Source organism: Cricetulus griseus, chromosome 4, assembly GCF_003668045.3.
Source record: "Cricetulus griseus strain 17A/GY chromosome 4, alternate assembly CriGri-PICRH-1.0, whole genome shotgun sequence".
Lineage (NCBI taxonomy): Eukaryota > Metazoa > Chordata > Mammalia > Rodentia > Cricetidae > Cricetulus > Cricetulus griseus.
Genome location: NC_048597.1, coordinates 178,969,331 through 178,992,337, shown reverse-complemented (window position 1 = coordinate 178,992,337; position 23,007 = coordinate 178,969,331). Strand labels below are relative to the sequence as shown.

The window sequence follows — 23,007 nt, the reverse complement described above, 5'->3', positions numbered from 1 at the left end:
GAATGTGACGGCTCATGTTAATTGTCAACTTGACAGCACCTGGAGTCACTGGGAAGGGATTCTCAATGAGATGTTGTCTAGCTTAGGTTGGTCTTTGGGCATGTCTTCCTTATGTTAATTGAGGTGGAAAGACCCACCAACTGTGGGTGGCATTATTCCCTAGGCCGAAGAGTCTTGACTCCATAAGAGAGGAGAAAGCATAGTCAGAGCTAGCATGCATCTGTGTTCTTGACCTTGGATATAAAGTGGTAAGCTGCTTTAAGTGACAACTGCCCACTTCCCCACAATGGTGGACTGTAACCTAGAATTGTGAGCCAAATAAACTCTTTCTTTCCTTAAGTTGCCTTTGTCAGAGTATTTTATTATAGCAACAGAAAAAAAACTAAAACATTAAGTGAACTTCAGGAGACTTCTGCATGGTCATGTGGTAAGTAGGTGTCCATCTCTGGTTCTCACAAAGTAGAAAGAACCTCAAATCCAGAGGTGCTGTTCTTCAGTCCCTAGTGGGACTTTGTATAATTGGCATTGGGTATAATCAGCTGGTTATTCAGAGGAGGAGCTCACTGATCCCCTTTGGGGCTTCTTGAGTTGGGACCTAGTGGCCATCACTGTCTCCTGCCTGACCCTGGGAGGCAGTTGGATTTATTTAACTGATCTCATTTCACAAGCTAACATCTTAGACTGCAGAGGAATATTGGCAAGAAAATCAGTACTTCTCAATAGCAATCTTCTCACTCACCTTTTAAGTCTTTGCTGTTAACTAATTACTTAAGCTTATAAAATGGTTTAACAACTTAGTTATGATCTCTCAGCATATGTGATGTGGGCTTTGCACTAGGTTGCCCAGGGGCTTCTTTTGACTCATTGAAAATGCCACCCATGTTCCTTTGGAATTTCTTCTCACCCCAAATTCTTTCTGTCCTTCCTTTTACCCACTTGTCTGCCCTAGGAAATGATGCAGAGTTGCCAACTGTAGCCCTACCCTCCACCAGTATTGAAAGTAAATAGTTCATTTATGTAAGCATTATATATTGGCAAGTCCCCTTACCCATTATATAATTTTCTGTTTTCTGTGTCTACTCTTGGAGGTAACTAGCAGAAGTGAGTAGGTAGTTACAACACAGACCAATTCTACTGGAAGTCCAAAATATTTACTTTTTGCTGACTTCTGCAGAAGGAAGAATGGTATTGAATGATCATGGAAGGCAGAAAGGAAGGGAGCTAGAAGGGCAATTAGAAGAAGCTTTATACATTTAGAGCCTAGAGTGATAGCTGAGAGTGCCCAACTCAGACTGTTCTGAGAAGAGGAAGAGAAAAGGGCAAGTGATAAATAGCAACAGCCACTGTGATTTAGGAGAATTGGGAACAGGACTTCCAATGTAACATCTTGCTAGGCCCTGCATGTCCACAGACTGCTCTCTTGTCTGGGTATGGGAGTACATATCTGTGTGACTGTCTCTCCTAGTAGATCACATTGGTTCATGGATGATTGGGATAGTTTTGCTTCTTTGTAGATATTTTTCTAGCTATCTTTATGACTTAGGCTCAGGTGAAGCAAATCATGTTTCTAAGTCAACCCATATAAATCCGGCATTTCACAGGATTTCCATAGTCTCTTCATTTCCCATAGTCTCATCTGCCTCCCTACAGTATCATTATTTATTTATTTATTTATTTATTTATTTATTTTGTCTTTTGATAATCCAGGTACCTGTAGTGCTATTGCCCACTTTGAAAGGGGAACACAAAAAACTTCCCTTTCTCTTAGCCTCATTTCTGCCTACCCCAGTATTCACTGAGCCTCTGTGTCTGCAGTACCTGTTCTGAGTCAGGAACATGTCACTCATGGAAGTGTAACCCTTGCCAGGACCCTGAATCTCTTCCTTCTTCATGTATTTCAGGCTCGGGATGACATTCTGAATGGCTCTCACCCTGTCTCCTTCGAGAAGGCGTGTGAGTTTGGTGGATTTCAAGCCCAGATACAGTTTGGACCTCACGTGGAACATAAACACAAGCCTGGATTCTTAGAGTAAGTGCCCCTCCATTCTTCTTCCCCCTCTTTTCTCCTGTTTATCTTTGAAGAGGAACCCAAGAGGCACTTCCTTGTCCTAGCTGGTTGTGATAATTGACTTTCACTCAACTGAATTTGGGACCCAAAATGCAGACTGTTGTTGGTAAATTAAGGTACGTAAAAATACAGAATAGTGACTGTCAGCATTACCCATTCTTCAGTCCCAAAGTCAATGATGCTTTCTTTGCTGGAGCGTCTATGCTACCTGGCCAGTTGGTTCCCACACCCAGATTTTTTTTAAATATTGAGCCTCCAATCAGGATGATGGCTAAGCTATCTCTCCAGCCTAGGTTTGAATTCTTCATTAGAATCTTAAGAGTTCTTGGTCACTTTGGGAGCAGTGTACATACGGAATCCTGGCTGTGGCCTTGTCTCCCCCTTGTCTTTGACTCTCGTTTCTAGAAGGATGGGGTGGTTTTGTTTCTCTGGTTCTATACTCAGGTGCTTACATAAGAAAGCTGACCCTACAGATTCACTGTGGCCATGCACAACAGAGGCCTTTGGCTTCACTGACTTGGGAACACCCTGCTGGGCAGGCTGCTGCTTTCCTGAGGTTACCTTCCCCTTGGCCTGGATCTAGACATTGCCAGGGGCTTTATGTATTGCTTCTTCTGATGCTGTTCTTTATCTGTTGTCCTCCCTCCCTTTTCCCCTCTCTAATTCCATTAGTATAAAGCATTTGGATGAGGATAAAAGTAATCTCCCAGTCTCATCAGTGTCCCACTATCACCTAGAATTAAAATCTGTAGGGAGGTGAGTTTGGAAGCTTAGGTGAATTTGACCAGAGGAGGATTCAGCCATCTGAAGATGTCTTCAGCAAGTCATTTGTAGCACCTCGGGTAGCTTGAGGGGAGAGGGTAAGGCAAGCATTTAGACCCTTCACATTCTCTTTGGCACAAGCTTAGAAGCAGCGTATGCCCCTGAGAAAAAAGAAAACCCCTCTTTTCTGCTGGGCTCAGGCAATGTCAGATAGCACACCTTGCTATGTGCTCCAAACTGAGTTGTTAAGGAAAAGACAGTACAACACAAGGTTGAGTTAATGAACCCCAGGAGCTTTTGCAATGTGATACTTTACGTATAACATACATTCGGCGACCTTGAGTCTGAGTTGGCCTTGAACAGTTCCTGTTAATATAGTCAATGTTTCCCAGATGAGTATGGCCAAGTGCTCCTCTGGGTCCATTTCTCCATGCCTGGACTGGCTTCCTTCTGCGAGACCCCTGGGGAAATATGCCTTTCTGTTCTATGACACTAGATGCCTTGCTAAAGACACCATGCTTGTGTTCTTCCAATGGATTTTACATTCTCAAATTCAAACCTCACACTTGATCAGTCTGTCAACTTACCTCTCATTCTATAGTGACTGCAAATGAATAAGAGAAGTGGAGGGCAGATTAATGAGACAAAGACACTGTATGTAAAATACTTGACTTGCTTTAGGTGTTCATAGCTACCCCTGCTTCCATGGGCTTGGTGGGAAAGAGATCTAATCAGAAGCTTAAGAGAGCCTGAAGCCATCTTGGTCATCTCATGCTGGCTCTTTCTCTATGCTGGACATGTAATTCTCAGGGTCCCATTACAAATGAAAAAGGTCAGACTGTATGTGGAAAGAAGTTAAAGAAATACATTCAGTCACTTCAAGAATTTTCCCAAACACTGAGATAGCTCAGTGGTTTAAGTGTTTTTCCACATAATCGTGAAGACCTGAGTTTGATCCCCAGCACCTACATTAAAAAACAAAACAATGAAAACCCCACTATGCTTGCCAGCATGCTCCTATAAACTAAGAATGGGAAGGAGACAGGAAGATCCCTGGAGTTCACTGGCCAACTGTGCATGGGAATCAGTAGGTGAATATGTGAGAGACCCTGTCACAAACAATAGGTGGAGAGAGATAGAGGGAGATGCCCAGTATCAACTTTTGGTTCCCACATGCATATGCCAACACCCAAGACCATAAACATACGACGGGTGATCCTTTCCTTTGCTGATGGCCACTTGTACAACAGTTAGTTTAACAAATATTGCTGCAAGTATGCTCCTGATGTAAAGCCGCATACTCGAACCAACCAAAATATCTACTCCTTGGCCATCTGACCATTTGACAACGATGTTAGGTAGTTGTATTTCTGTGGACTTTCCCAAAATGAAGCCTGCACCTCTCAATAGTTTGTATCCCCTTGCTCAGATTCTAAATTAAAGCAAACTTGTTATGCCTGGTAGCAATTATTTCTCCTCGTGCATTTGATTTACTTTTTAATTAGACCAGATGTAGTCTAGGTAATGAAGCTTTTTCATTTAATGTAGATACTTAATTGTGCATGTTCTTGTTTCTACTATATTGGTAAAGATTGCTGAGGAGGTGAGCCAGCCCCCTCTTAATTAAAACAAACCTGCAGGGCCACACTTCTGATTTGTAGATTGAATGTTGGATGCTGTGGATGCTGGCTTTTCTTAGGCTGTCTCTGGTGACTGACTGGCCTGAGTTAGGAGACTTGATAATTTTCTTTCTTTCTTTCCTCCTCCTCCTCCTCCTTTTTTTTTTTTTTTTTTTTTTTTTGCATGTAACTTTCTTCCCTGCTTTTCAACTAAACAATTAAGAGTTTGGACTTGTAAGAGGGCTGTGATGAACAGAGCCACTGGGAATTTCAGCCATGTAATTGGTGAATGAAATGTGAAGGAGTGTGCATAATGAGTGGATTTGTTATAATTTTTAGAAAGTTTTTGTCTAGCACTTGTGTTCAGTATCAGCACACTCTGAACATTTTTTTAAAATGTCTTCTGACTCCTCTGCAAACTTTTCAGTGATTTCTAGACTCAGTACCACATTAGTGAAGATACTTATTTAAAATAACAGAAATCAATGCCAGGCATGGTGGCACATGCCTGGAATCCCAGCCCTCAGGATGATCCCTGCAAGTTGGAGGCCAGCCTGAACTACTTAGCAAGTTTCAGGCAAGCCTATATTACATAGCAAGACCCTGTCTCAAGAAAGCAAGGAGGAGAGAGGGGAAAAGAAAGGAAAGAGGAAAGAAAAAGGGCTGGTAAGATGACACAGTGGGTGAAGACATGGCCCACAGAAGCTTGACAACCTGAATAAAAATCATCAGAACACACATCACACACACACACACAAACACACACACACATTTTTAAGTTAAACAAAAGTAAAAATCGGAGACAAAAAGATCTTCATGTTTTCAGATGTATACAGATTATATAATGCAACATCTACTCTGTTGATGGGGTTTTGGGGTAAGTGCCAGAGAGAGAGACAGAACCAGGCCCAGAATCATTAAGAGCTGGAAGCCAGAGGAGACTCAGGTCTCCAGTTTGAGTTTCATAAGTTTTATCTATATGGTAGATGTCCTTATGTCACCCCCGAGAACCCCAGGAAGGGACATTATATCAGAGTCCGAGGAAACTACCACACAACATCTAAGGATCTTGGGCTTGCTTCATGCTTTTCTTTGTTTAGACACTGATCATAGACAACATGCCATGGGGCTGGAAAAAGTTAAGAGCACCGTGGCTACCTTTGCAGAGGGACCTAGGTTCAGTTCCCAGTAACCTCATGACATCTGATAACCATCTGTAACTCCATTTCCAACTGGCACTACATGCACATGGTGCACACACACACATACACATACACATACACAGATGCACACATGCACACACACAAACATTCATACAAAGTACAAATAAATCATTTTTTTTAATTTTAATTACTTTTTGAGATTATAATATATAATATAGTAACATTTCCACTTTCCCTTTTCTCCCTCCAAACCTTCCCATATACTCCTCCTTGTTCATTTTCAAATTTATGGCCTCTTTTTTTCACTAACGTGTGTGTGTGTGTGTGTGTGTGTGTGTGTGTGTGTGTGTGTGTGTATTCCTGAATATAACTTGTTCAGTCCATATAATGTTGTTTATTTGTATGTATGTATGTATGTCTTTCATGGCTGATTGTTTAGTAAAGCTTTAAAAACAAAATGACAGCATCGTTCTTTAATTCAGTCAAGACTGGCATATATTCGAGGCTGCACCACTACAGAGAAGGCAAAAAGACACCACATTACTAATTCTTCCGTGATTTCTTAAGTCCACCTTGTCTGCTCCTTAAATTTTATTTTTAATATTTATATGTTTACTTTTGTGCTAATGTGTGGGTGGGAGCAGAGACCAGATGATATCCATCTCTTGGAGTTGGGGTCACAGGATCTGGTCATCCACCTGTGTTAAGTGCAGAGATCTGAACTCCAGACCTCATGATGGAGCAGTAAGTGCTCTTAACCATGGAGCCGTCTCTGAGGCATTAGTTGTAGGGGTAGTGTTTTAAATACTGAGTATGAACTGTTTCTAGAAAAGTGGGGAGAATATGGTGTAGAGCTAATGCTGCCGGGAGAGGCCGACACGACACATCTCAGTTTAAAGAAGTAGTAACTCCTAAGTCAGCAGCAACACAAAACATTGTAGTCACAACTCCCTCCTTGACCCTTGAAAGCCCATGGAAAAATGTTAAGGGGTGTTGAGTAAAGGCCTCCCATATGCCTTTTGTGTTGGTGAAGATGAGAGTTACTGATAAACGAGACATAGGTCATATGTTATAGGTGTGACTTGAATGACGGTAACACTAGCAGATGAGTGTAAAGTGTTTACTACCTGACTCTTTCAACATCTTAATGTGTTTGAAGTTGTTCATAATCAAATTATTGAGAGGCTGATGACGTATAATAGCCTGGTGGGTTCTGTTCCCAGCATGACAAAATTACAAAATACATAGACCTGAAGATTTAACTCAGTTGGCAGTGCTTGCCTAGCACACACAATCTCCTCATATACACCTCTATCCCAGACTCTTAGAGGTGGAGGCAGGGGATCGGGGCCAAGGACATTCTCAGTTACATGATAAGTTTGAGGCCACAAGCAAATGGTTTTTCACAGTGTATTTGTTCTTGTTTTATGTGTATGGATGTTTTGCTTGTTTGTATATATGTGTATCCCAAGCGTGCATGGTAACTGAGGAGGGCTAGAAGACATTAGGTCCCCTGGAACTTGAATTACAGGTGGTTGTGAGGTGCCATACAGGTGCTGGGGATTGAACCCCAGTCTTTTGCAAAAGTAGAAAATGCCTGAACTGCTGAGCCATCTCTCCAGTTCCAAGTAATCTCAAAAATAGAAAAGGCCTGGGGTATCACATTTCAGAATGTATGAAAACACCAGTGACTTCTCAGAGGAAACAAGACATCCCAGAATATGCTTCTTCGTGTTTAAAAATACACCCACAAAGAAAAACCAGATACATTATTATTCATAGATACAGGGAGGCATAAGAGTATGCTAAAAATGTTTGTGAGAAATAACTCCAAGAAAGTAGCTACTAGAAAGACATCAAGAAGGAACCAGGCTTGATGGCATATGCCTGCAAACTCAGGGCTCAGAAAGTTGAGGCAGGAAGATTAGAAGTTCAAGGTCATCCTTGGCTACCTAGTGACAGCAAGACTATCTTGGGCTAGATGAGACCCTGTCTTAAAAAGAAGAGATGGTTCAGTGGGTAAGGATGCTTGTTGCACAAGCACATGGACCTGAGTTCAAATCCCCAGAAACCACGTGGCTATCTGAGACAGGAGGCTACCTACAGGCTGGCAGTCTAGCTCCAGGTTTATTTACAGACACTGTTATTCAAGGAATAGGACAGAGTGACAGAACAGGACACACCTGTGCATGTGCCACACAGCTGCATATACAAACACGCAATAAATCAAATGTGGTACTGTTAACATGGACTTCTTCTTCTCAGGTTCTTAGTTATGGTTTCTATTGCTATGAAGAGACACAATGACCATGACAGCTCTTAAAAAGAAATACATTTAATTGGGTGGCTTACAGTTTCAGGGGTCTAGTTTATTATCATCATGGCAGGACATGGCAGCATGCAGGCAGACATGGTGCTGGAGAAGTGTCTGAGAGTCCTGCACCTTGATCCAAAGGCAATAGGAGTCTGTGTCCCAGTGGCCAGACTTGACCTTATAAGACCTCAAAGACTCCACAGTGACACACTTCCTCCAGCAAGGCCACACCTCCTAATATTACCACTCCCTATGGGCAAAGCATTCAAACACATGAGTCTATGGAGGTCGTACCACTCAAGCATGTAAATTATGGAGAATAAACTTTTTTCTGATCTGAAGTATTTCCCAATCAGCATCACATTTCAAAAGATAGTTACCGTAGTCTGGCTTTGAGATGGAAACATGGCCTGCACATAAAATGTGGAGACAGAGCAGATGGTAAAAGTGAAATTACTAGGTGTTCACACCAGGCCAAAAGGTTCTGTGCATCTGTGTGAAGATAGTCCATCGGTGGAGGGTGGGCAGCTGGAAACAGGTAGAGGAAGGTGCTGTTTCACCATTACTGGCACCTCTGTTCCCTGTGTGGTTGTTCCAGTCAAGTATTTACTGAGAGAACAAAGCAATCCCAGACAGGAATCTGGATTCTGAAAGAATTCAGAGTGGACTTGGAAAATTTCTCCCACAAACTCTAGATAATTCTACTGTCAACAAGCAAAGCTCTCGGCACAGTAGGAGGCCCGGAATCAGTTTTTAAGCTGGCGCCAGTTCAAACAGTATTTCCCCCTTCCGAGCTGGTGTGCTTTTGTGGAATCTTTGGCTAGAGCCTGTGTTTTCAAACAAACCATGAAGCAGGCCTTTCAACCTGGGCTTTTCTTCAACTGTGTCTTGCCCCTTGCACCTCACCATCTCTATCCCACTGCATTAAAAGTAAAATGGAATAAGCACTTGTCTGCAAGAGTGCTTCCTTGTTGCTTCTGCCTATTTGTGGATCACAGCCCAGAGCTTTCCTGCCAGGGTGGTTAAATGAGGACTGGTGCCACTTTAGTCTGTCCCTTGGCCAGCTTTGTAAGGGCCCTGCTTACTTGCCTCATGATGTCCAAACTCAAGAACACAGCAAATCAGCAAGAACTGGGTTAATGCAGCCCCAAGCTGGTTCTGAGTTCCAGGGCAGTGGCCTGGGCTGGCATTAAAGGGTGTTTTGACTAGTTTGGGAATCACAGAACCACTGTAACATAAAGAGAGTAACATAAATCTTCAAACCCAGTGCCTTTGCTTCTTCCAGGCTGCCATGATTAGTGGGTCCCTTCTACACTTCAGGGATTGCTCATGTACTAGACTTAACTAGAGGGGTCTTTAGGGTGTCGTGGGGCCATTAAAGTCATGTAGACAGGACCTCAGGATACAGTCAGAGCCCCTATAACGATGAAGTATTCAATTGGTATACTCAATACCTGGGTGGGGACTCAGTGTCCTTCTCTGCAGGGTGTGACCCTTTCCAGATGACTGAACATAGAATCACCTCGATGTCACATTCCCTGGGCTGCAGTACTATGAGGCACGAGTTTCTGCTCTTTATAAATGTCTCGGTCTGTGATGTTGCAGATGAGTCCATGTATCTTTTTCACCCTCATCTTAAGACCATCCAGGCAATCCCAACTCATCCAGGACTTCCTTCAAGCTGTGATCTTGCCTCAAGCCACCAGTGCTTACCTAGGACTCTCAGTCACACAGACATTTTGATCTTGGAGTCTGGAGTCAAGTCAGAGTCTTCTGGTTTGTAATTTGAACTACCTGCCCACTGCTTGTGGTTTCTCTGTCTCCCTCACAACTAGGTTTGCTGATATAGGCCACTGAGCTCTCCACTGAGCCACTTAGCAGGTCCCGGTGAGGCTGAAAGTTGAGGTTTCTAGCCAGTTCCTAGCTGGTGCTGATGCTGCTGATCCAGGGACCACACTCAGAGAAGTGTCTAGGATACCCACCAGAGATGCTATTGTTATTATCTGGTGACTCAACATAAAGACTGAAGTGAAAACAAAGCTGGTTTTCTAATGTCCTTTTGATGGTACTGCTGCATTCCTGCCACTTCCCACTCCTGTAGCCTCTGCTTGGTGGACACTTCAAATCCCTTTATGTTCCTTTTTAGCCCTTGCTCTTCATGAATTGGCCGGTTAATGTAGGCTATAACAACTCTCTTTGGTCTTGAGGAGATAGAACCAGTCTGGAGGTGCCTACTGCCCCTTTGGTGGCAATCCTAGGACATTTGGGGACAGTTGACATTTTCCCCAGCACTAGCAGTTTCTCTGTGGCTTCTTATGTATTGTCATACCAGGAGACAGTTTTGGGACTCTTCCATTTGAATTGGCTAGTTCAGGCAGCTCCAGTTTTACATAAGAAAATGGGGTTTCAGTGTGTGTACAACAAAATAGTGATCAGCCTTTGAAGAGAGCCTGCCCATTTGATAACGTGGATGACTCTGAAGACATGCAGATGAAATAAGCAAGACAGAGAAAAGAGGGAAATGGAACTCATTGACAGAATACCTGCCTATCATGTGCAAGGCCTGGATTTGTTCCTCGGATGCAGGGGAGTGGAGAACCAGAGGGAGAGGAAGAAAGCAGAGATAGCAGGACGATGGATTCCAGGGCGGGTGTGGAGAAGATGAAGAGATGATGGAAGTCAATTAGCATTTTCAGTTCTGTGGACAAATGACTAAAGAACAAATGTCTCTTACAAGGACCCTAGTTAATACTGTCTACTGGAAATTTGCTAAGAAAGATTTTATATACTTTATCCCTGACATACACTAACATTGTAAGGTGACAGATATACTAATTTACTTGACTGTGGTAATCCTTTCAATATGTCTGTGTCTATCAAAAATATTATAAACCTTCAAATATAAACAATAAAGGTAAGTTTATTGCAAGTTATCCATAAAAGGAAAGAAATTGGAGTTTTAGTGAACATCTGGGTTTGAGACCAGATCTGGTTTTCTTCCCAATCACTCTTCTCTGATGTCAGCGGCTTCTAGGCATTTTAAAAAAGAAATCACCTGACACTGTGTCACCCTTACTGTGTGATTGGGTGGTTCCCTTCCCTTCCCTCCTCCCTGCAGGCTTTGAAATTCTGATCTCATAGGGTGCCTCGAGATTAAAGGGTAACTTGAAGGTGCCAAGTGTGCAGTGGCTCAGTCAATGTCTCTGGAACCCATAGAAGAGTAAATTGGGACTGGCACTGTGACCTTGGGTGACTTATTCACAGTGGGATCCTTTCCTCCTAGGGCTTTGATCAGAAAGTCTCTCCCTAAACCAAGCAAAAGTAGAAGAGAACAGACACCTCTACACATGTGCTGCCCATACATAAGTAATGTGCATGCACACACAATCATAGCAACATGCTAAATGATAGTACATTTAAATATTACAGTCAACATGCTAAGTGATAATACATTTAAATATTACATTTAGATTACAGTAAATATTTGTGGTTGATATTTCTTTTGTTCATCTCCTATTAAGTTTTATCTCACTAGGGATGTATGGTCAAAGGACTATTTTCCAAAAATTACTTAGACTCATTATTTTTCTTGTAGCAGTAGTGTCAACACAACATACTTTTTAAAAAGTTTGTGCCAGTGTGCTTTAGATTTTTAGCTATTTCTTTGCAATTTTGTGTGTTCCACAATGAAAAACCCTAACACAAGATATGTTGAGTAATTGGTTTCATCCGGTCCATTCTTGTCTTCCTCCTTCTTCCTGGGGAAAACAGTTTTCATTATTTTTTGAGATAAAATGTTTTTACAGTAAAAATGCTCTCTTCCCTGCTGTAGCTGTGTGTGTTGGCAGCATGTGTCTTTTTCACTTGACGGTGCATGCTGGGCCTTCCTCCTTTAAATATATCAGTTGCCCACCCCCCTTGGGTGGAATGCTGCCTCTTCATATTGTGTCATGTATTGTTAGGAGTGTTGGTGACTTAACTGAGTTTTAACTAACAGTTTTTCCCCCCACTCCCCCCTGCCACAGAGTGTGATAAATGCTGTCTCTCCCCTCCCCCTCTCTTTCTCAGTCTAAAGGAATTCTTACCAAAAGAATACATCAAGCAGAGAGGAGCTGAGAAGCGGATATTTCAGGTATTTGAAATGTAGAGAAATGTGTTCTTCTCCTTACCCTTTGTCTTCATTCATTCTCATGAGGCACATCCCACACATGATAGTTCAGTGCCCCATGCGTGTATTCTCATATAATGAATGACTGGTGAGTCAAGAGGATAGAGGCTGACAGCTCTACTTTGGACAGATTTATTATCTTAATTCATACTTTCTTGCTAAAGGTTACTTAGTTCTTCTGAGAAAAGCGTACATGCATTTAATTTCAAAGGCATTATCCTGGTAACATTGAAACAAGGTGATGGGCCATTAAGCTGCGCTGGGAAAGACACAAAGAACTCCTTTGTCCTGAGATTTGCTTTTTGAAGCTAGATTTGGGGAACTTGGGCCTTTCGAAAATCTTGGATTATTTTTAAAGTCAGTGACTTGTCCATCCTAGACAGTCAACAAGTTCTCAAACTTCTTTGATTTTGAAATGGACATAGAAACTAAAATATAAATTGTGTGTATATAAAACATTTTATTCAATATAATTTCCAAATACAAATAATGTATATGCCTTGCTCCATGGAAAAGATAGATTCTGAATAGATGTTGGAGGACACCTACCTGTCCTGAGGGGGACATCTTTCTTGCTATCACTTAAAATATGAACCCTGGACCATTTGGGATATTGGGACCTTTGAGGATCCAATTGACTCGTGGCAGTTACTCCTGCCATGCTGGATATGGGCATGGAACCTTGCACTCTGCTGTAACCTACTTGGGCAGCTCTGACTTGAACTTCCCATAGGCTCTATCCTCGGTCAGCAGACACCTGTATCATATAAGGGCAGGAGAGATCTGATGCAGAAATGTCACTCACTCCCGGTCCCTGTACACTTCATCTGTAGGGACCTTCTCACTAAGTCCAGCCAATGGCAGGCTACAGTAACAGATCCTCATCCCCACACCCACTGTTGCTTTTGCAGGAACATAAAAACTGTGGAGAGATGAGTGAAATAGAAGCCAAGGTCAAGTATGTCAAACTCGCCCGGTCCCTCCGAACATATGGAGTGTCCTTTTTCCTGGTAAAGGTGAGTGGCCAGGGTGGGAGTGTTTACCTGGGTCTTCCTAGTCCCTTTCAGTAAAGCGGCAACTTGGTTAGAACCCTAGCATCATTTAGCCTCTAGCCAATCATGAGCCAAATCTAACCATAGCACCAGGCTAGTGAGTGTGAGCCCTGCTGCTCCAGAGAGCCTCCAGGCAGCTCTGCAGTCTTGATGCTTCTGTTCTGACATTCCTGGAAGTCAATGGATTCAAAGCCCTAAAATCCTCTAGAATAAGTGATCATGGTTGACCACTGACAACCAAATTGAATTCATGTCATATATGTCATCCTTAATTTGTCTCAGTCCTGAAACTGTCCCTTTGTTAAAAAGAACTGAACTCTTCTCAGTATCTTTTGAGGGTCATAGAGTGCTTTGTTTGTTCTCTCCCATTTGCTACACATGTTCTGACAACACTGTGGCCTTCTCTCTTATGAGGAAACTGGGTCTGTCTGTCTGACTGCCTGCCTGTCTACCTACCTACCTACCTACCTATCTTGAGACAGAGTCTCATTATGCAGCCCTGGCTGACCTTGAATTTGAAGAGGACTGTCTGTCTCCTGAATACTAGGCCACCACATAGTGTTTTTGTTTGGTTTGCTTTGCTTTGGTATTTTTCAAGGAAGGGTTTCTCTGTGTGGCTCTAGCTGTCCTGGAACTCACTCTATAGACCAGGGTGTCCCCAAACTCAGAGATTCACCTGCCTCTGCCTCCTGAGTGCTGGGTTTAAAGGCGTGCACCACCACACAGAACCCAAAGATGTTTCTGAGCTTAGACATTTGTTCCCATTGTGACTTTACCATGTGTCCGCATCTTCCTTAAACAAAATGTCTTAGGGTTTTTATTGCCGTAAAAAGACACCATGAGCAGCTTGGCGGTGGTGGCCTATGCCTTTAATCCCAGCACTTGGGAGGCAGAGGCAGGTGAATCTCTGTGAGTTTGAGACCAGCCTGGTCTACAAGAGCTAGTTCCAGGACAGCCTCCACAGCCACAGAGTAACCCTGTCTCGAAAAACCAAAAAAAGACACCATGACCATAGTAACTCTTACAAAGAAAACGTTTAATTGAGGTGGTGGCTTACAGTTTCAAAGGTTCAGTCCATTATCATCATGATGAGGAGTATGGTGGCGTGCAGGCAAACATGGAGCTGGTTATATCTTGACCAGAAGGCAGCAGGAAATCAATGGACTGTCACACTGAATGAAGCTTGAAAGGGGGACCTCAGAGCTCACCCCCTCAGTGACACACATCCTCTAAGACCACACCTACTCCAACAAGGCCATATCTCCTAATAGTGTCACTCCCTTTGGGGGCCATTTTCTTTTAAACCATCACACAAATAGTCTCTTCATTAACAAAGGGAAAATATGATGACAGTAATCTTGTGGAGTCTGAGGTCTGTGGATGACGCTCATTTTAGTGAGCATCAGGCCTGCTTTAAGTACAAGCACAGGTGCCCAATGTCAGGTGTGCATACACACACCCCAAACATGCATTCTACAGGAATGTGAATATACACACATTCTTTACCGATGGCAGCTGTGTAGGTGTATGTATTTCAGCACATACCACTGAAGTTTTTCTTCTGATAGTACTATAAGTTCAGCAATAGTAAATTAATTTTAGCAATAAGGAAAATAGTGCAGATCACAAGAGACACTCAAGACCACCATCTTTTCCTGTAACGTATACAGACCTCTTAAAATTTTTATTTGATGAGCCAGATATAGTAACTTTAATCCCAACACTTGGGAAAGGAAGGAAGATCCTGAGTTTCAGGTCATTCCTGGCTGTATAGTGTGATCAAGGCTACCCTGTTTTCTGACTCTCTCTACTTTTATGTGGTTGTTGTAGGATCATGTATCCTGTACTTCCTGTTTTATATATTATGAGTAATTCACTCCCATAAAGTCAGTTGTTTTTCTACAAAGTTTTATTTTATTTTATCTTATTGTGTGTGTGTGTGTGTGTGTGTGTGTGTGTGTGTGTGTGTGTGTGTGTGTGTTGGTCTGTACATGCATGCAGATGTTAACGTCGTGCCTGTGGAGACCAGAGACATTGGATTCCCTGGAGCTGAAGTCACAGGTGGTTGTGAGCCATTTGAGCTGGGTTCTGAGAGGCAAACCCAAGCCTTGTGCAAGAGTAGTGTGTGCTCTTTACTGCTGAGCCATCTCTACAGCCTTGGCTGTACCATTTTTAGCTTCTGTTAATTATGATTCCTTTCATAATTCTTCAGTTCTGAGAACATTTTAGAACCTGTTTGATATAAATGAAATTTTATTTGCTGAATTATTATTACAAATATTTCCTACATCATTTTGGCCAGGAGTTTTTTGTTTTGTTTGTTTGTTTGTTTTTTTACTGATTTACAAAAATACTTCACAGATAGTATACAAGGTTTTGACTGGCATATGTGGTGCAAGTGTTTATTCTCCAGCCCTTCACTTCTTAATCTTTCTTACCATGAGACTTCCTTATCCCTCTGTCCCTCTATCTTTGTGTCTCCCCTATCCTGTGTGCTTGTGCTCTCCCTCCCCTCCCTCTTTCCCTCCTTCTCTCATCCTCCCTCCATCCAACCCATCTGTGTGTTGTTGTTAGAACTCTTTCTCTTTTCCTTTATTCTTATTTCAATGTTTTTACTGCAACAACACTTCTTAACCCAGAAGTCTCAAAAGATACCCACTAGCCAGGTGCATGCCTTTAATCCCAGCACTCCTTTAATCCCAGCACTCCTTTAATCCCAGCACTCGGGAGGCAGAGGCAGGTGGATCTCTGTGAGTTTGAGACCAGCCTGGTCTACAGAGTGAGTTCCAGAACAGCAAGGACTGTTTCACAGAGAAACCCTATCTCAAAACTCAAAACAAAGCCCACCCGTGTTCTTCCTAAATCATTAACAAATGATTTAGCATAAGTGTGAAGGAAGAATCAGTCATTTTAATAGATAACATACTTTTAAAAACTAATAAATTAATCATTAATGTTGTTTTAGAACCACCTGTAACCCCAGCTCTTAGAAGGCTGATACAGGATGATTCCCATGAGTTACAGCCCAACATGGGCCCTATATGAATGAGACAAAATTGGGGATAGGGTGGGAGAGATATGTTTATTGTGCATTATATACCTGTATGAAAATTATACAGCACTGCAGCATGTACAATGAATATACATAATGACAAATCTTCAAATGCTAAATAATGCCCTAAAAACAACACCACAAAGAACCAAGACCCGTAACTGTACAAAAGCAAGGACTAGAATGCAAATGGATTGCAGAGATGTTTTTGAAAGGGGAAAGATCTATACCTCCTTAAAATAAGATCCTAATTGGGCCATGTGGGTTCACTTTCAGGGTTTGAATTCTACACTGCCCCTCTTTGGTTTTTCACCCACCCAGACGCTTCTGGGATGGTAATAACTTGGGTTTCACCTCCCAATCTCTTTAGTCCCTTGTTTCTGGCACAGTTTTGTTGCAACCCCTCCTGCTGAATAGTGCTCCTTTCCAGGAAGCAGCACACGTTGATGCATCTATCCAGTGTCCTGGTGTCCTCCTGCCCCATCCCTTTGTCTTCGTGAGTTATTCACTTGGCTTTTATAACTGCCATACCTAGTTTGTTAACAGACTGCAGGTAAAACACACTAAAAACAATGTATTCCAGAAAGGCTGATGGCCTTTGGCCTCCCTCATTCCAGGAAAAAATGAAAGGCAAGAACAAGCTGGTTCCCCGCCTCCTGGGCATCACCAAGGATTCCGTCATGAGGGTGGATGAGAAGACCAAGGAGGTGCTCCAGGAGTGGCCACTCACCACAGTCAAGCGCTGGGCAGCTTCACCGAAGAGCTTTACACTGGTAGGGACAGCGCAACACTGAATTTACCATTATGGTCCTGGGTAGTATTGGAGGGGAGCCTGTGGGTATGGTTGGTCTTAAAGGGCTAGCATAGTGGGGAAAGGTGGTACAGTATATGGGCATAGAGGGCACTGGAATTCTCTGTGCACCATTTCTCCCATGTATCCAAGTCCTCTTGGCATTCATTGAGTGGAAAGTGGTGCTCGCCAGGAGGATGCTCAACTGTGTGCTCCTGATGTTATCACTTGTGTATCCTGAAAGGGAACTTGTAACATTAAGACTCATGTGTGAGTCCTCCTCACAATTGTGCTACTGTGCTGGGGATCCCATGCTGCCTAGAAAGAATACAGACTATATGTACATATTGTAGAAATCTGGGATAATACTAAAACTCTACCATTGTCACTTCCTAGCTCCATAATCTTGTTGAAGCTACCTCTTCTCTCTGAGCCCTTATTTCTCCAGCTTAAAGTGAGATAGGAGTAACTGCTTCAGTTTCTAGCATTGGGCGAGATGATAAAACAGTATAAAAGTCATATTCCAGGGTTTCTGACCTCTACCTCAAAAATTGGTGTTAACAGAATATAACTATGAAGCCATCTAGGGACACATTTATGTGTGAATCTGAAAATGCAAGTAGTTTGCCAAGCAAGTTGAGCAAGAAGAAAAATAAAAAAGTACTGGAAGTTGTTAACTACAGACCGAAGTCTTTGGAAGCTGTATGTCCATGTATACATTGTAAGATAAAACACTTTAAAAAGTATGAAAGAGTTTAGAAGGAATGATTGGTTTCTGTTCTTGTTTCATTTCTGTTGCTGTGATAAAATAACCTTGACTAAAAGCAACTTCAGTTCATTGTTGCAGACAAATCAAGGGAGGAACTTAAAGCAAGATACCCAGGGGCAAGAGCAGATAGAGAATAAATACATAGAATCTTGCTTACTTGCTTTTTCCTCTCTTGTACTGTTCAGGACATCCCACCCCACACACCTAGAGAATGGTACTTCCCACAGTGGGTTGTGTCTTCATATACCAATTAACAAACAAGACAGTTCCCCACAGGCCATTTCAATCTTGGTAATTTCCCAGGTGAAGCTCTGTTCTCAGGTGATTCTGTCTTGTGTCAAGTTGGCAGTTAAAAAATATCTGAGGCTAGAGAGGCTTGCAGAGGACCCAGGTTCAATTCCCATCACCCACATGATAGTTCACAACCATGTGTCACTACAGTTCTGGAAGATCTAGTTCTCTTTTCTGACCTCTGTGGGCACAGAACACTCACATGGTGCACATACACTCATGCAGGCAAATCACTCATAAAATAAAATGAATAAATCTTGAAAGAATGTTTAAGATGATAAATAAAAATAAAAGAAACTATCATAGTTGTATAATTTGATAGGTTGATAGGCCCAGGAGAGTTGATAGGAACCCTTAGAATCTGTAACTTATGTAGTCAGCTGTAGCTGGATGGGCCTACACAACCCCCAAAACATGGGTGTTCATTCTCAGAGAGCTGTGTCCTCTCCTTTCATTGTGGGAAGTCATGCAGTATTTCTAGATTTTAAAATTGGTATACATATAAGCATGATATTTGGGCATTACTAGAAGTAATTGCTTTAAGACTTTGAAATGGTACCATTGGGAAAAGCATTTTAAATTGCAACATCTGCGATCATTAGCTTGGTTAAGTGCAAGAAAAATCTGAGACTCTGTAAGTAGCATCTACTCCAGTGTAGAAAGCTTTCAAATCTTTAATATAATAGTGATTTTTTTCTATTGTTGTATCAATAAAGATAATTTACATATATTAAAATAAACAAAAAACAGGCAAGAATAGTTAAGTTGGAGACAATTGTCTTTGTTACATCTCTTTTAAGACTGTCGGTCTTTCCAAAGTAGTTCTAAGTACTTAAAAAACAAAATTTTATTTAAAAAACCAGATATATTTGTAACAAGCTATTTAATGGCCTCACTCAAAAGAGAGAATGTATACTGATATTTCACCAAGGTATAAAGTTAGGTAACGGTTTCCCATAAGGAGCTTTTATTACGGTCCCAGCTTTTGATGCTTTCCTGCTGACTCTCTGTGATTGATTTCTGCTTTGGTTCTCTCGTGGTGGTCAGTTGTTTGGAGACCTCCCTGTTGTCTTTCTATTATTGATTTTCAGTTGGATTCCATTATGGTCAGAGAACATGCTGAAAAGGATTTCATGGTTTTGATTTGTTTTGTTTTGTTTTTTCCCTTTTAGATGTTATTTATTTTATGTGTATGAATATTTGCCTGTTGTGGAATATTAACTATATAAAGATGTGTTACATTTGTTTTTATTGCAGAATTTTGCTTTAACTGTGTGAAGGTGTGTTACTTTTGTTTATGCTGTCTTTGTTCATGATGAAAAGATGTGCTGCGTTTGTATAATTATGTAAAGATGTGTTGCGCTTTCACCTTGCCTGCCTAAGGCACCTGATTGGTCTAATAAAAAGCTGAATGGCCAATGGCTAGACAGTAAGGGGATAGGCAGAACTTGTGGGCAGTGAGAATAAGTAGGAGGAAGAATCTAGGCTCGAGAAAGAAAGAGGGAGAAAGAGAAGGAGACACCTCAGGGGCCAGCCAGCCAGGAAGGCAGCCACCAGACAGACAGACACAGAGTAGGATATACAGAATGAAAGAAAGGTAAAACCCGCAAGGCAAAACAGAGATGAAGAGAAACAGGTTAACTTAAATTATAAGAACTAGTGGGGCAAGCATAAGATAAAGCTGAGCATTCATAATTAACAACAAGACTCCATCATGATATGGGAGCTGGTTAGTAGCCCAAAAGAAACATTGCTACATTTGCTAGCATATGATTGTGTACCTCACATGGTGCTCATAGTGGCCAGAAGAGGACACTAAATGCCTTGGGGTTACAGATGGCTGTCAAGTTCCATGTGGCTACTGGGAACCCAACCCAGATTCTCTGCAAGAGCAGCAAGTGCTCTTGACCACTGAGGCATCTCTCCAGCTCTTATCTGTGTTTATTTGTTTGTTTTAAGACAGGTATTCACTCTATAGTTTTGGGTGGGCAGGAATTCAGTATTAGACCAGAGTCACAGCCTCTCCCTCCCAAGTGCTGGGACTTGCTGTGTGCCACCCTGTCTGGCTCTCCTTATCTTTTTGATACACTCGGGGTCTGATGGTTTTCTCTGAGCGCAAAAGGCACTTGTCTGCATTGCTCACTATCGCTTGTTGACCTTGACAGGAAGAAGCAGAAGCCACTACTAGGCCTGTGTGTGACACTAAGTGGATAGTGGGGCCACACAGAAGTTCACTGTGTTCACTGTTGAAATAAAGTGGACCATCTCACGTGGCTGGCATGTCTGGGGCCCATTGCTTTTCAGCTGTTAGTGCACTCAGCCCTTGTCGGGCTGCATCTCCTATCTAGCACTCTGTGGGCTTCACTCTCCTTGTCCTCTGGAAAGAGTGGCTTTGCAAGACTGGCTACTACAAGTTGAGATATACAGATCTCTCTAGGTCTCTGTCTGGGGAATGTGTGGTATGCAAAAGAAAGCCATAGAGCTTACCACAATAGACTCCCTTAAGTCTTAAGGCTCCAGTCCTGTTTGTCTACCTTTACAGTTTCCAGAGTCCCCTCCCCCTTTTTATTTTGACATTTACATAGGTGAGAGTCACATGGAGGTAAGAAGACAACCTGCTAAAGTCAATTCTTTCCTTCCACTGTGTGTTTTCTAGTGATTGAATTCAGGTACTGAGGCTTGGCAAGCCCCAGCTGTTTTGTTTTGTTTTGATACCCACTGTTGAATAAGTTTTAGAATTCAGTTTTTCTTTTGGAGAACAGTGAAAAGTAAGCCATGTCACAGAACTTTATGGCTGCTCTCTGAGGCCTCAAGATGCCTGGTAGATCTAATGCAGCTGTTTTTCTCCTAATGCTGATCTTCTAGGATTTTGGGGAGTACCAGGAAAGCTACTATTCAGTGCAAACCACAGAGGGGGAGCAAATATCCCAGCTGATTGCAGGGTACATTGACATCATCCTCAAAAAGGTATGTTGTGTTGACGAAAATCATGGATGGAACCATGTTAAGTGGAATCCTTATTTGAAATGTTTGATTGACAGATTATGTCTTCAACATTAAGATTGCTTGTGTGAGAGATCTCTGACCATAAATCTACTGAGCATGTCTGATTTTGCCCTAGTGCATATGTGTATTTGTTACTGCTAGATAAGGAGTAGTGGTCAGGGTTCTAGTTTGATTTCTGTTGCTGTGATGAAACACTCTGACCAAAAGCAACTTAAGGGTGGAAAGGGTTTGTCTGGCTTCCACTTTCTTGTCATAGACTATCCTAGAGGAAAGTATTGGTAGCAACCCTAGTAGGAACTTGAAATTCGATCCACTTGCTATCCTACATATACAGCATACCATTGAACCAGGAGCTCCCAGCCAAGGAAATAGAGTAGGAATCACAGAGGGATGCTGCTTGATGGTGGTGCAGGCTCATGCTCTGCCAGCTTCCTTATACAGACCAGGAAACGGTGCCACCCAAAATTGGTTGGGCCCTCCATCAATTACAACATTCTCCTACAGACATACCCACAGGTCAAATTGTTGTAGGGAATTCCTCGTTGTGTCAAGTTGATAGTAAAGCTAGCTGGGACTGTCTGTACTAGTCCCTCACTCTTCCCCTCTAAATAGCTTTTTTGTTTTCCTGACTTTGTAGAAACAAAAAGTATTCATTGTAGTTTTCATGAGTTTTCGTTCTTACCAAACAATGACACCATGTGCCATTGTAGTACATAGGAAATCAGATGTTTTTAAGGCTTCCCAATACAACCCATTCAAGCAGCCATATTCTGATAGAATGTTATCAAGTGTGCCTTACTTCTTTCTGTGTAGGCAATGATTCAAGGCTTAATATATTTATATATCAAGTCATGGGTTTCTGCTTTATTGACATAAAGCTTTTATTCTTCACTCATTAACTATCCAGTACACAGAATTTGTAGTAAACTTGAGTATTTTGTTTGTGTCCCTTCAAAAGCTCTTTTCAGTGGTCCTGTGTTAAGATTTGCTGATGTTCCTTGTGTCTGTTTTGCTTCCAGAAACAAAGCAAAGATAGATTTGGGCTGGAAGGGGATGAGGAGTCAACCATGTTAGAAGAGTCAGTTTCCCCAAAAAAGTAAGTATCCAGGGTACCCAGGACCCTCCTCCTCCTGGGTGAGGTGGTGATGGGATAGGCTTTTCAGTTATGGTCCCTAAATGAGCAATGTGTCATGCAGCTTTCCTGTGTGGGCACTGAGTATTTCATGGGGACACCTGATGCAGGGCATGGTGTCCACATCTATTGTGAGAAGCAGTTGGTTTTCCTGGGTTCTGTTCTGCATTTCCAATATAAATGTCATGGATTGGATTCCTCCCTCAAAATCTATAACTTGACTTCTATTTGATTCTGTTCTGGGATCTCAGAGACTGGCCAATGTCCATAAAACACTAATGACAGGCTACACTACTCTCACAGGCTGTGAGACAGCAAAGAGACAGGGTATAAATTCACTCTTGGAGCTGGAGAGATGGCTCAGCAGTTTAGAGCCCTGGCTACTTTTCCAGAGGAACCAGGTTCAATTCCCAGCAACGACATGGCAACTTTACAACTGCCTGTAACCCCAATTCTAGGAGAATCTGTCACCTAGCTTCCACGGTCACTGTGTGCAAGTGTACACTGACATACATGCAGACAGCACACTCGTACATATAATATAATACAAGCAATTTTTTTAAGAAAAAGAAAATATAACCTACTGATAGAAACCATGCTCAGAGCAGATCTGGGGTCTGTTCTTTGCCTTGATTTTTCTACCTTTAGTAGTCCTCCTATAAATCAGGAATAATAATAGTACCACTTTGTGATATTTGGTTTTGATGATGGAATCGCAAATAATGTACACAAAACATTGACACATTTTGTTTGCTATTGTAAAGATTGTTGTTATTTTGAATTCAAAACTTTGTGAAGTGTTTTTCTAGTTACTCTTTATC

At 42.0% G+C, this 23,007-nt stretch overlaps 1 protein-coding gene across 5 annotated transcripts in view; it reads left to right on the top strand.

The window, feature by feature from the left end:
* Tln2 (talin 2) overlaps positions 1 to 23,007 on the top strand; it is a 420,162-nt gene that overhangs the window by 242,449 nt on the left and 154,706 nt on the right. For all 5 annotated transcript variants that reach the window (XM_027411263.2, XM_027411262.2, XM_027411259.2 and 2 more), the window contains 6 exons: positions 1,902 to 2,029; positions 11,995 to 12,058; positions 13,006 to 13,110; positions 16,816 to 16,971; positions 20,914 to 21,015; positions 22,074 to 22,150. In XM_027411263.2, coding sequence (XP_027267064.1) covers positions 1,902 to 2,029; positions 11,995 to 12,058; positions 13,006 to 13,110; positions 16,816 to 16,971; positions 20,914 to 21,015; positions 22,074 to 22,150 — 632 coding nt within the window. The remainder of the gene's footprint in view (positions 1 to 1,901; positions 2,030 to 11,994; positions 12,059 to 13,005; positions 13,111 to 16,815; positions 16,972 to 20,913; positions 21,016 to 22,073; positions 22,151 to 23,007) is intronic.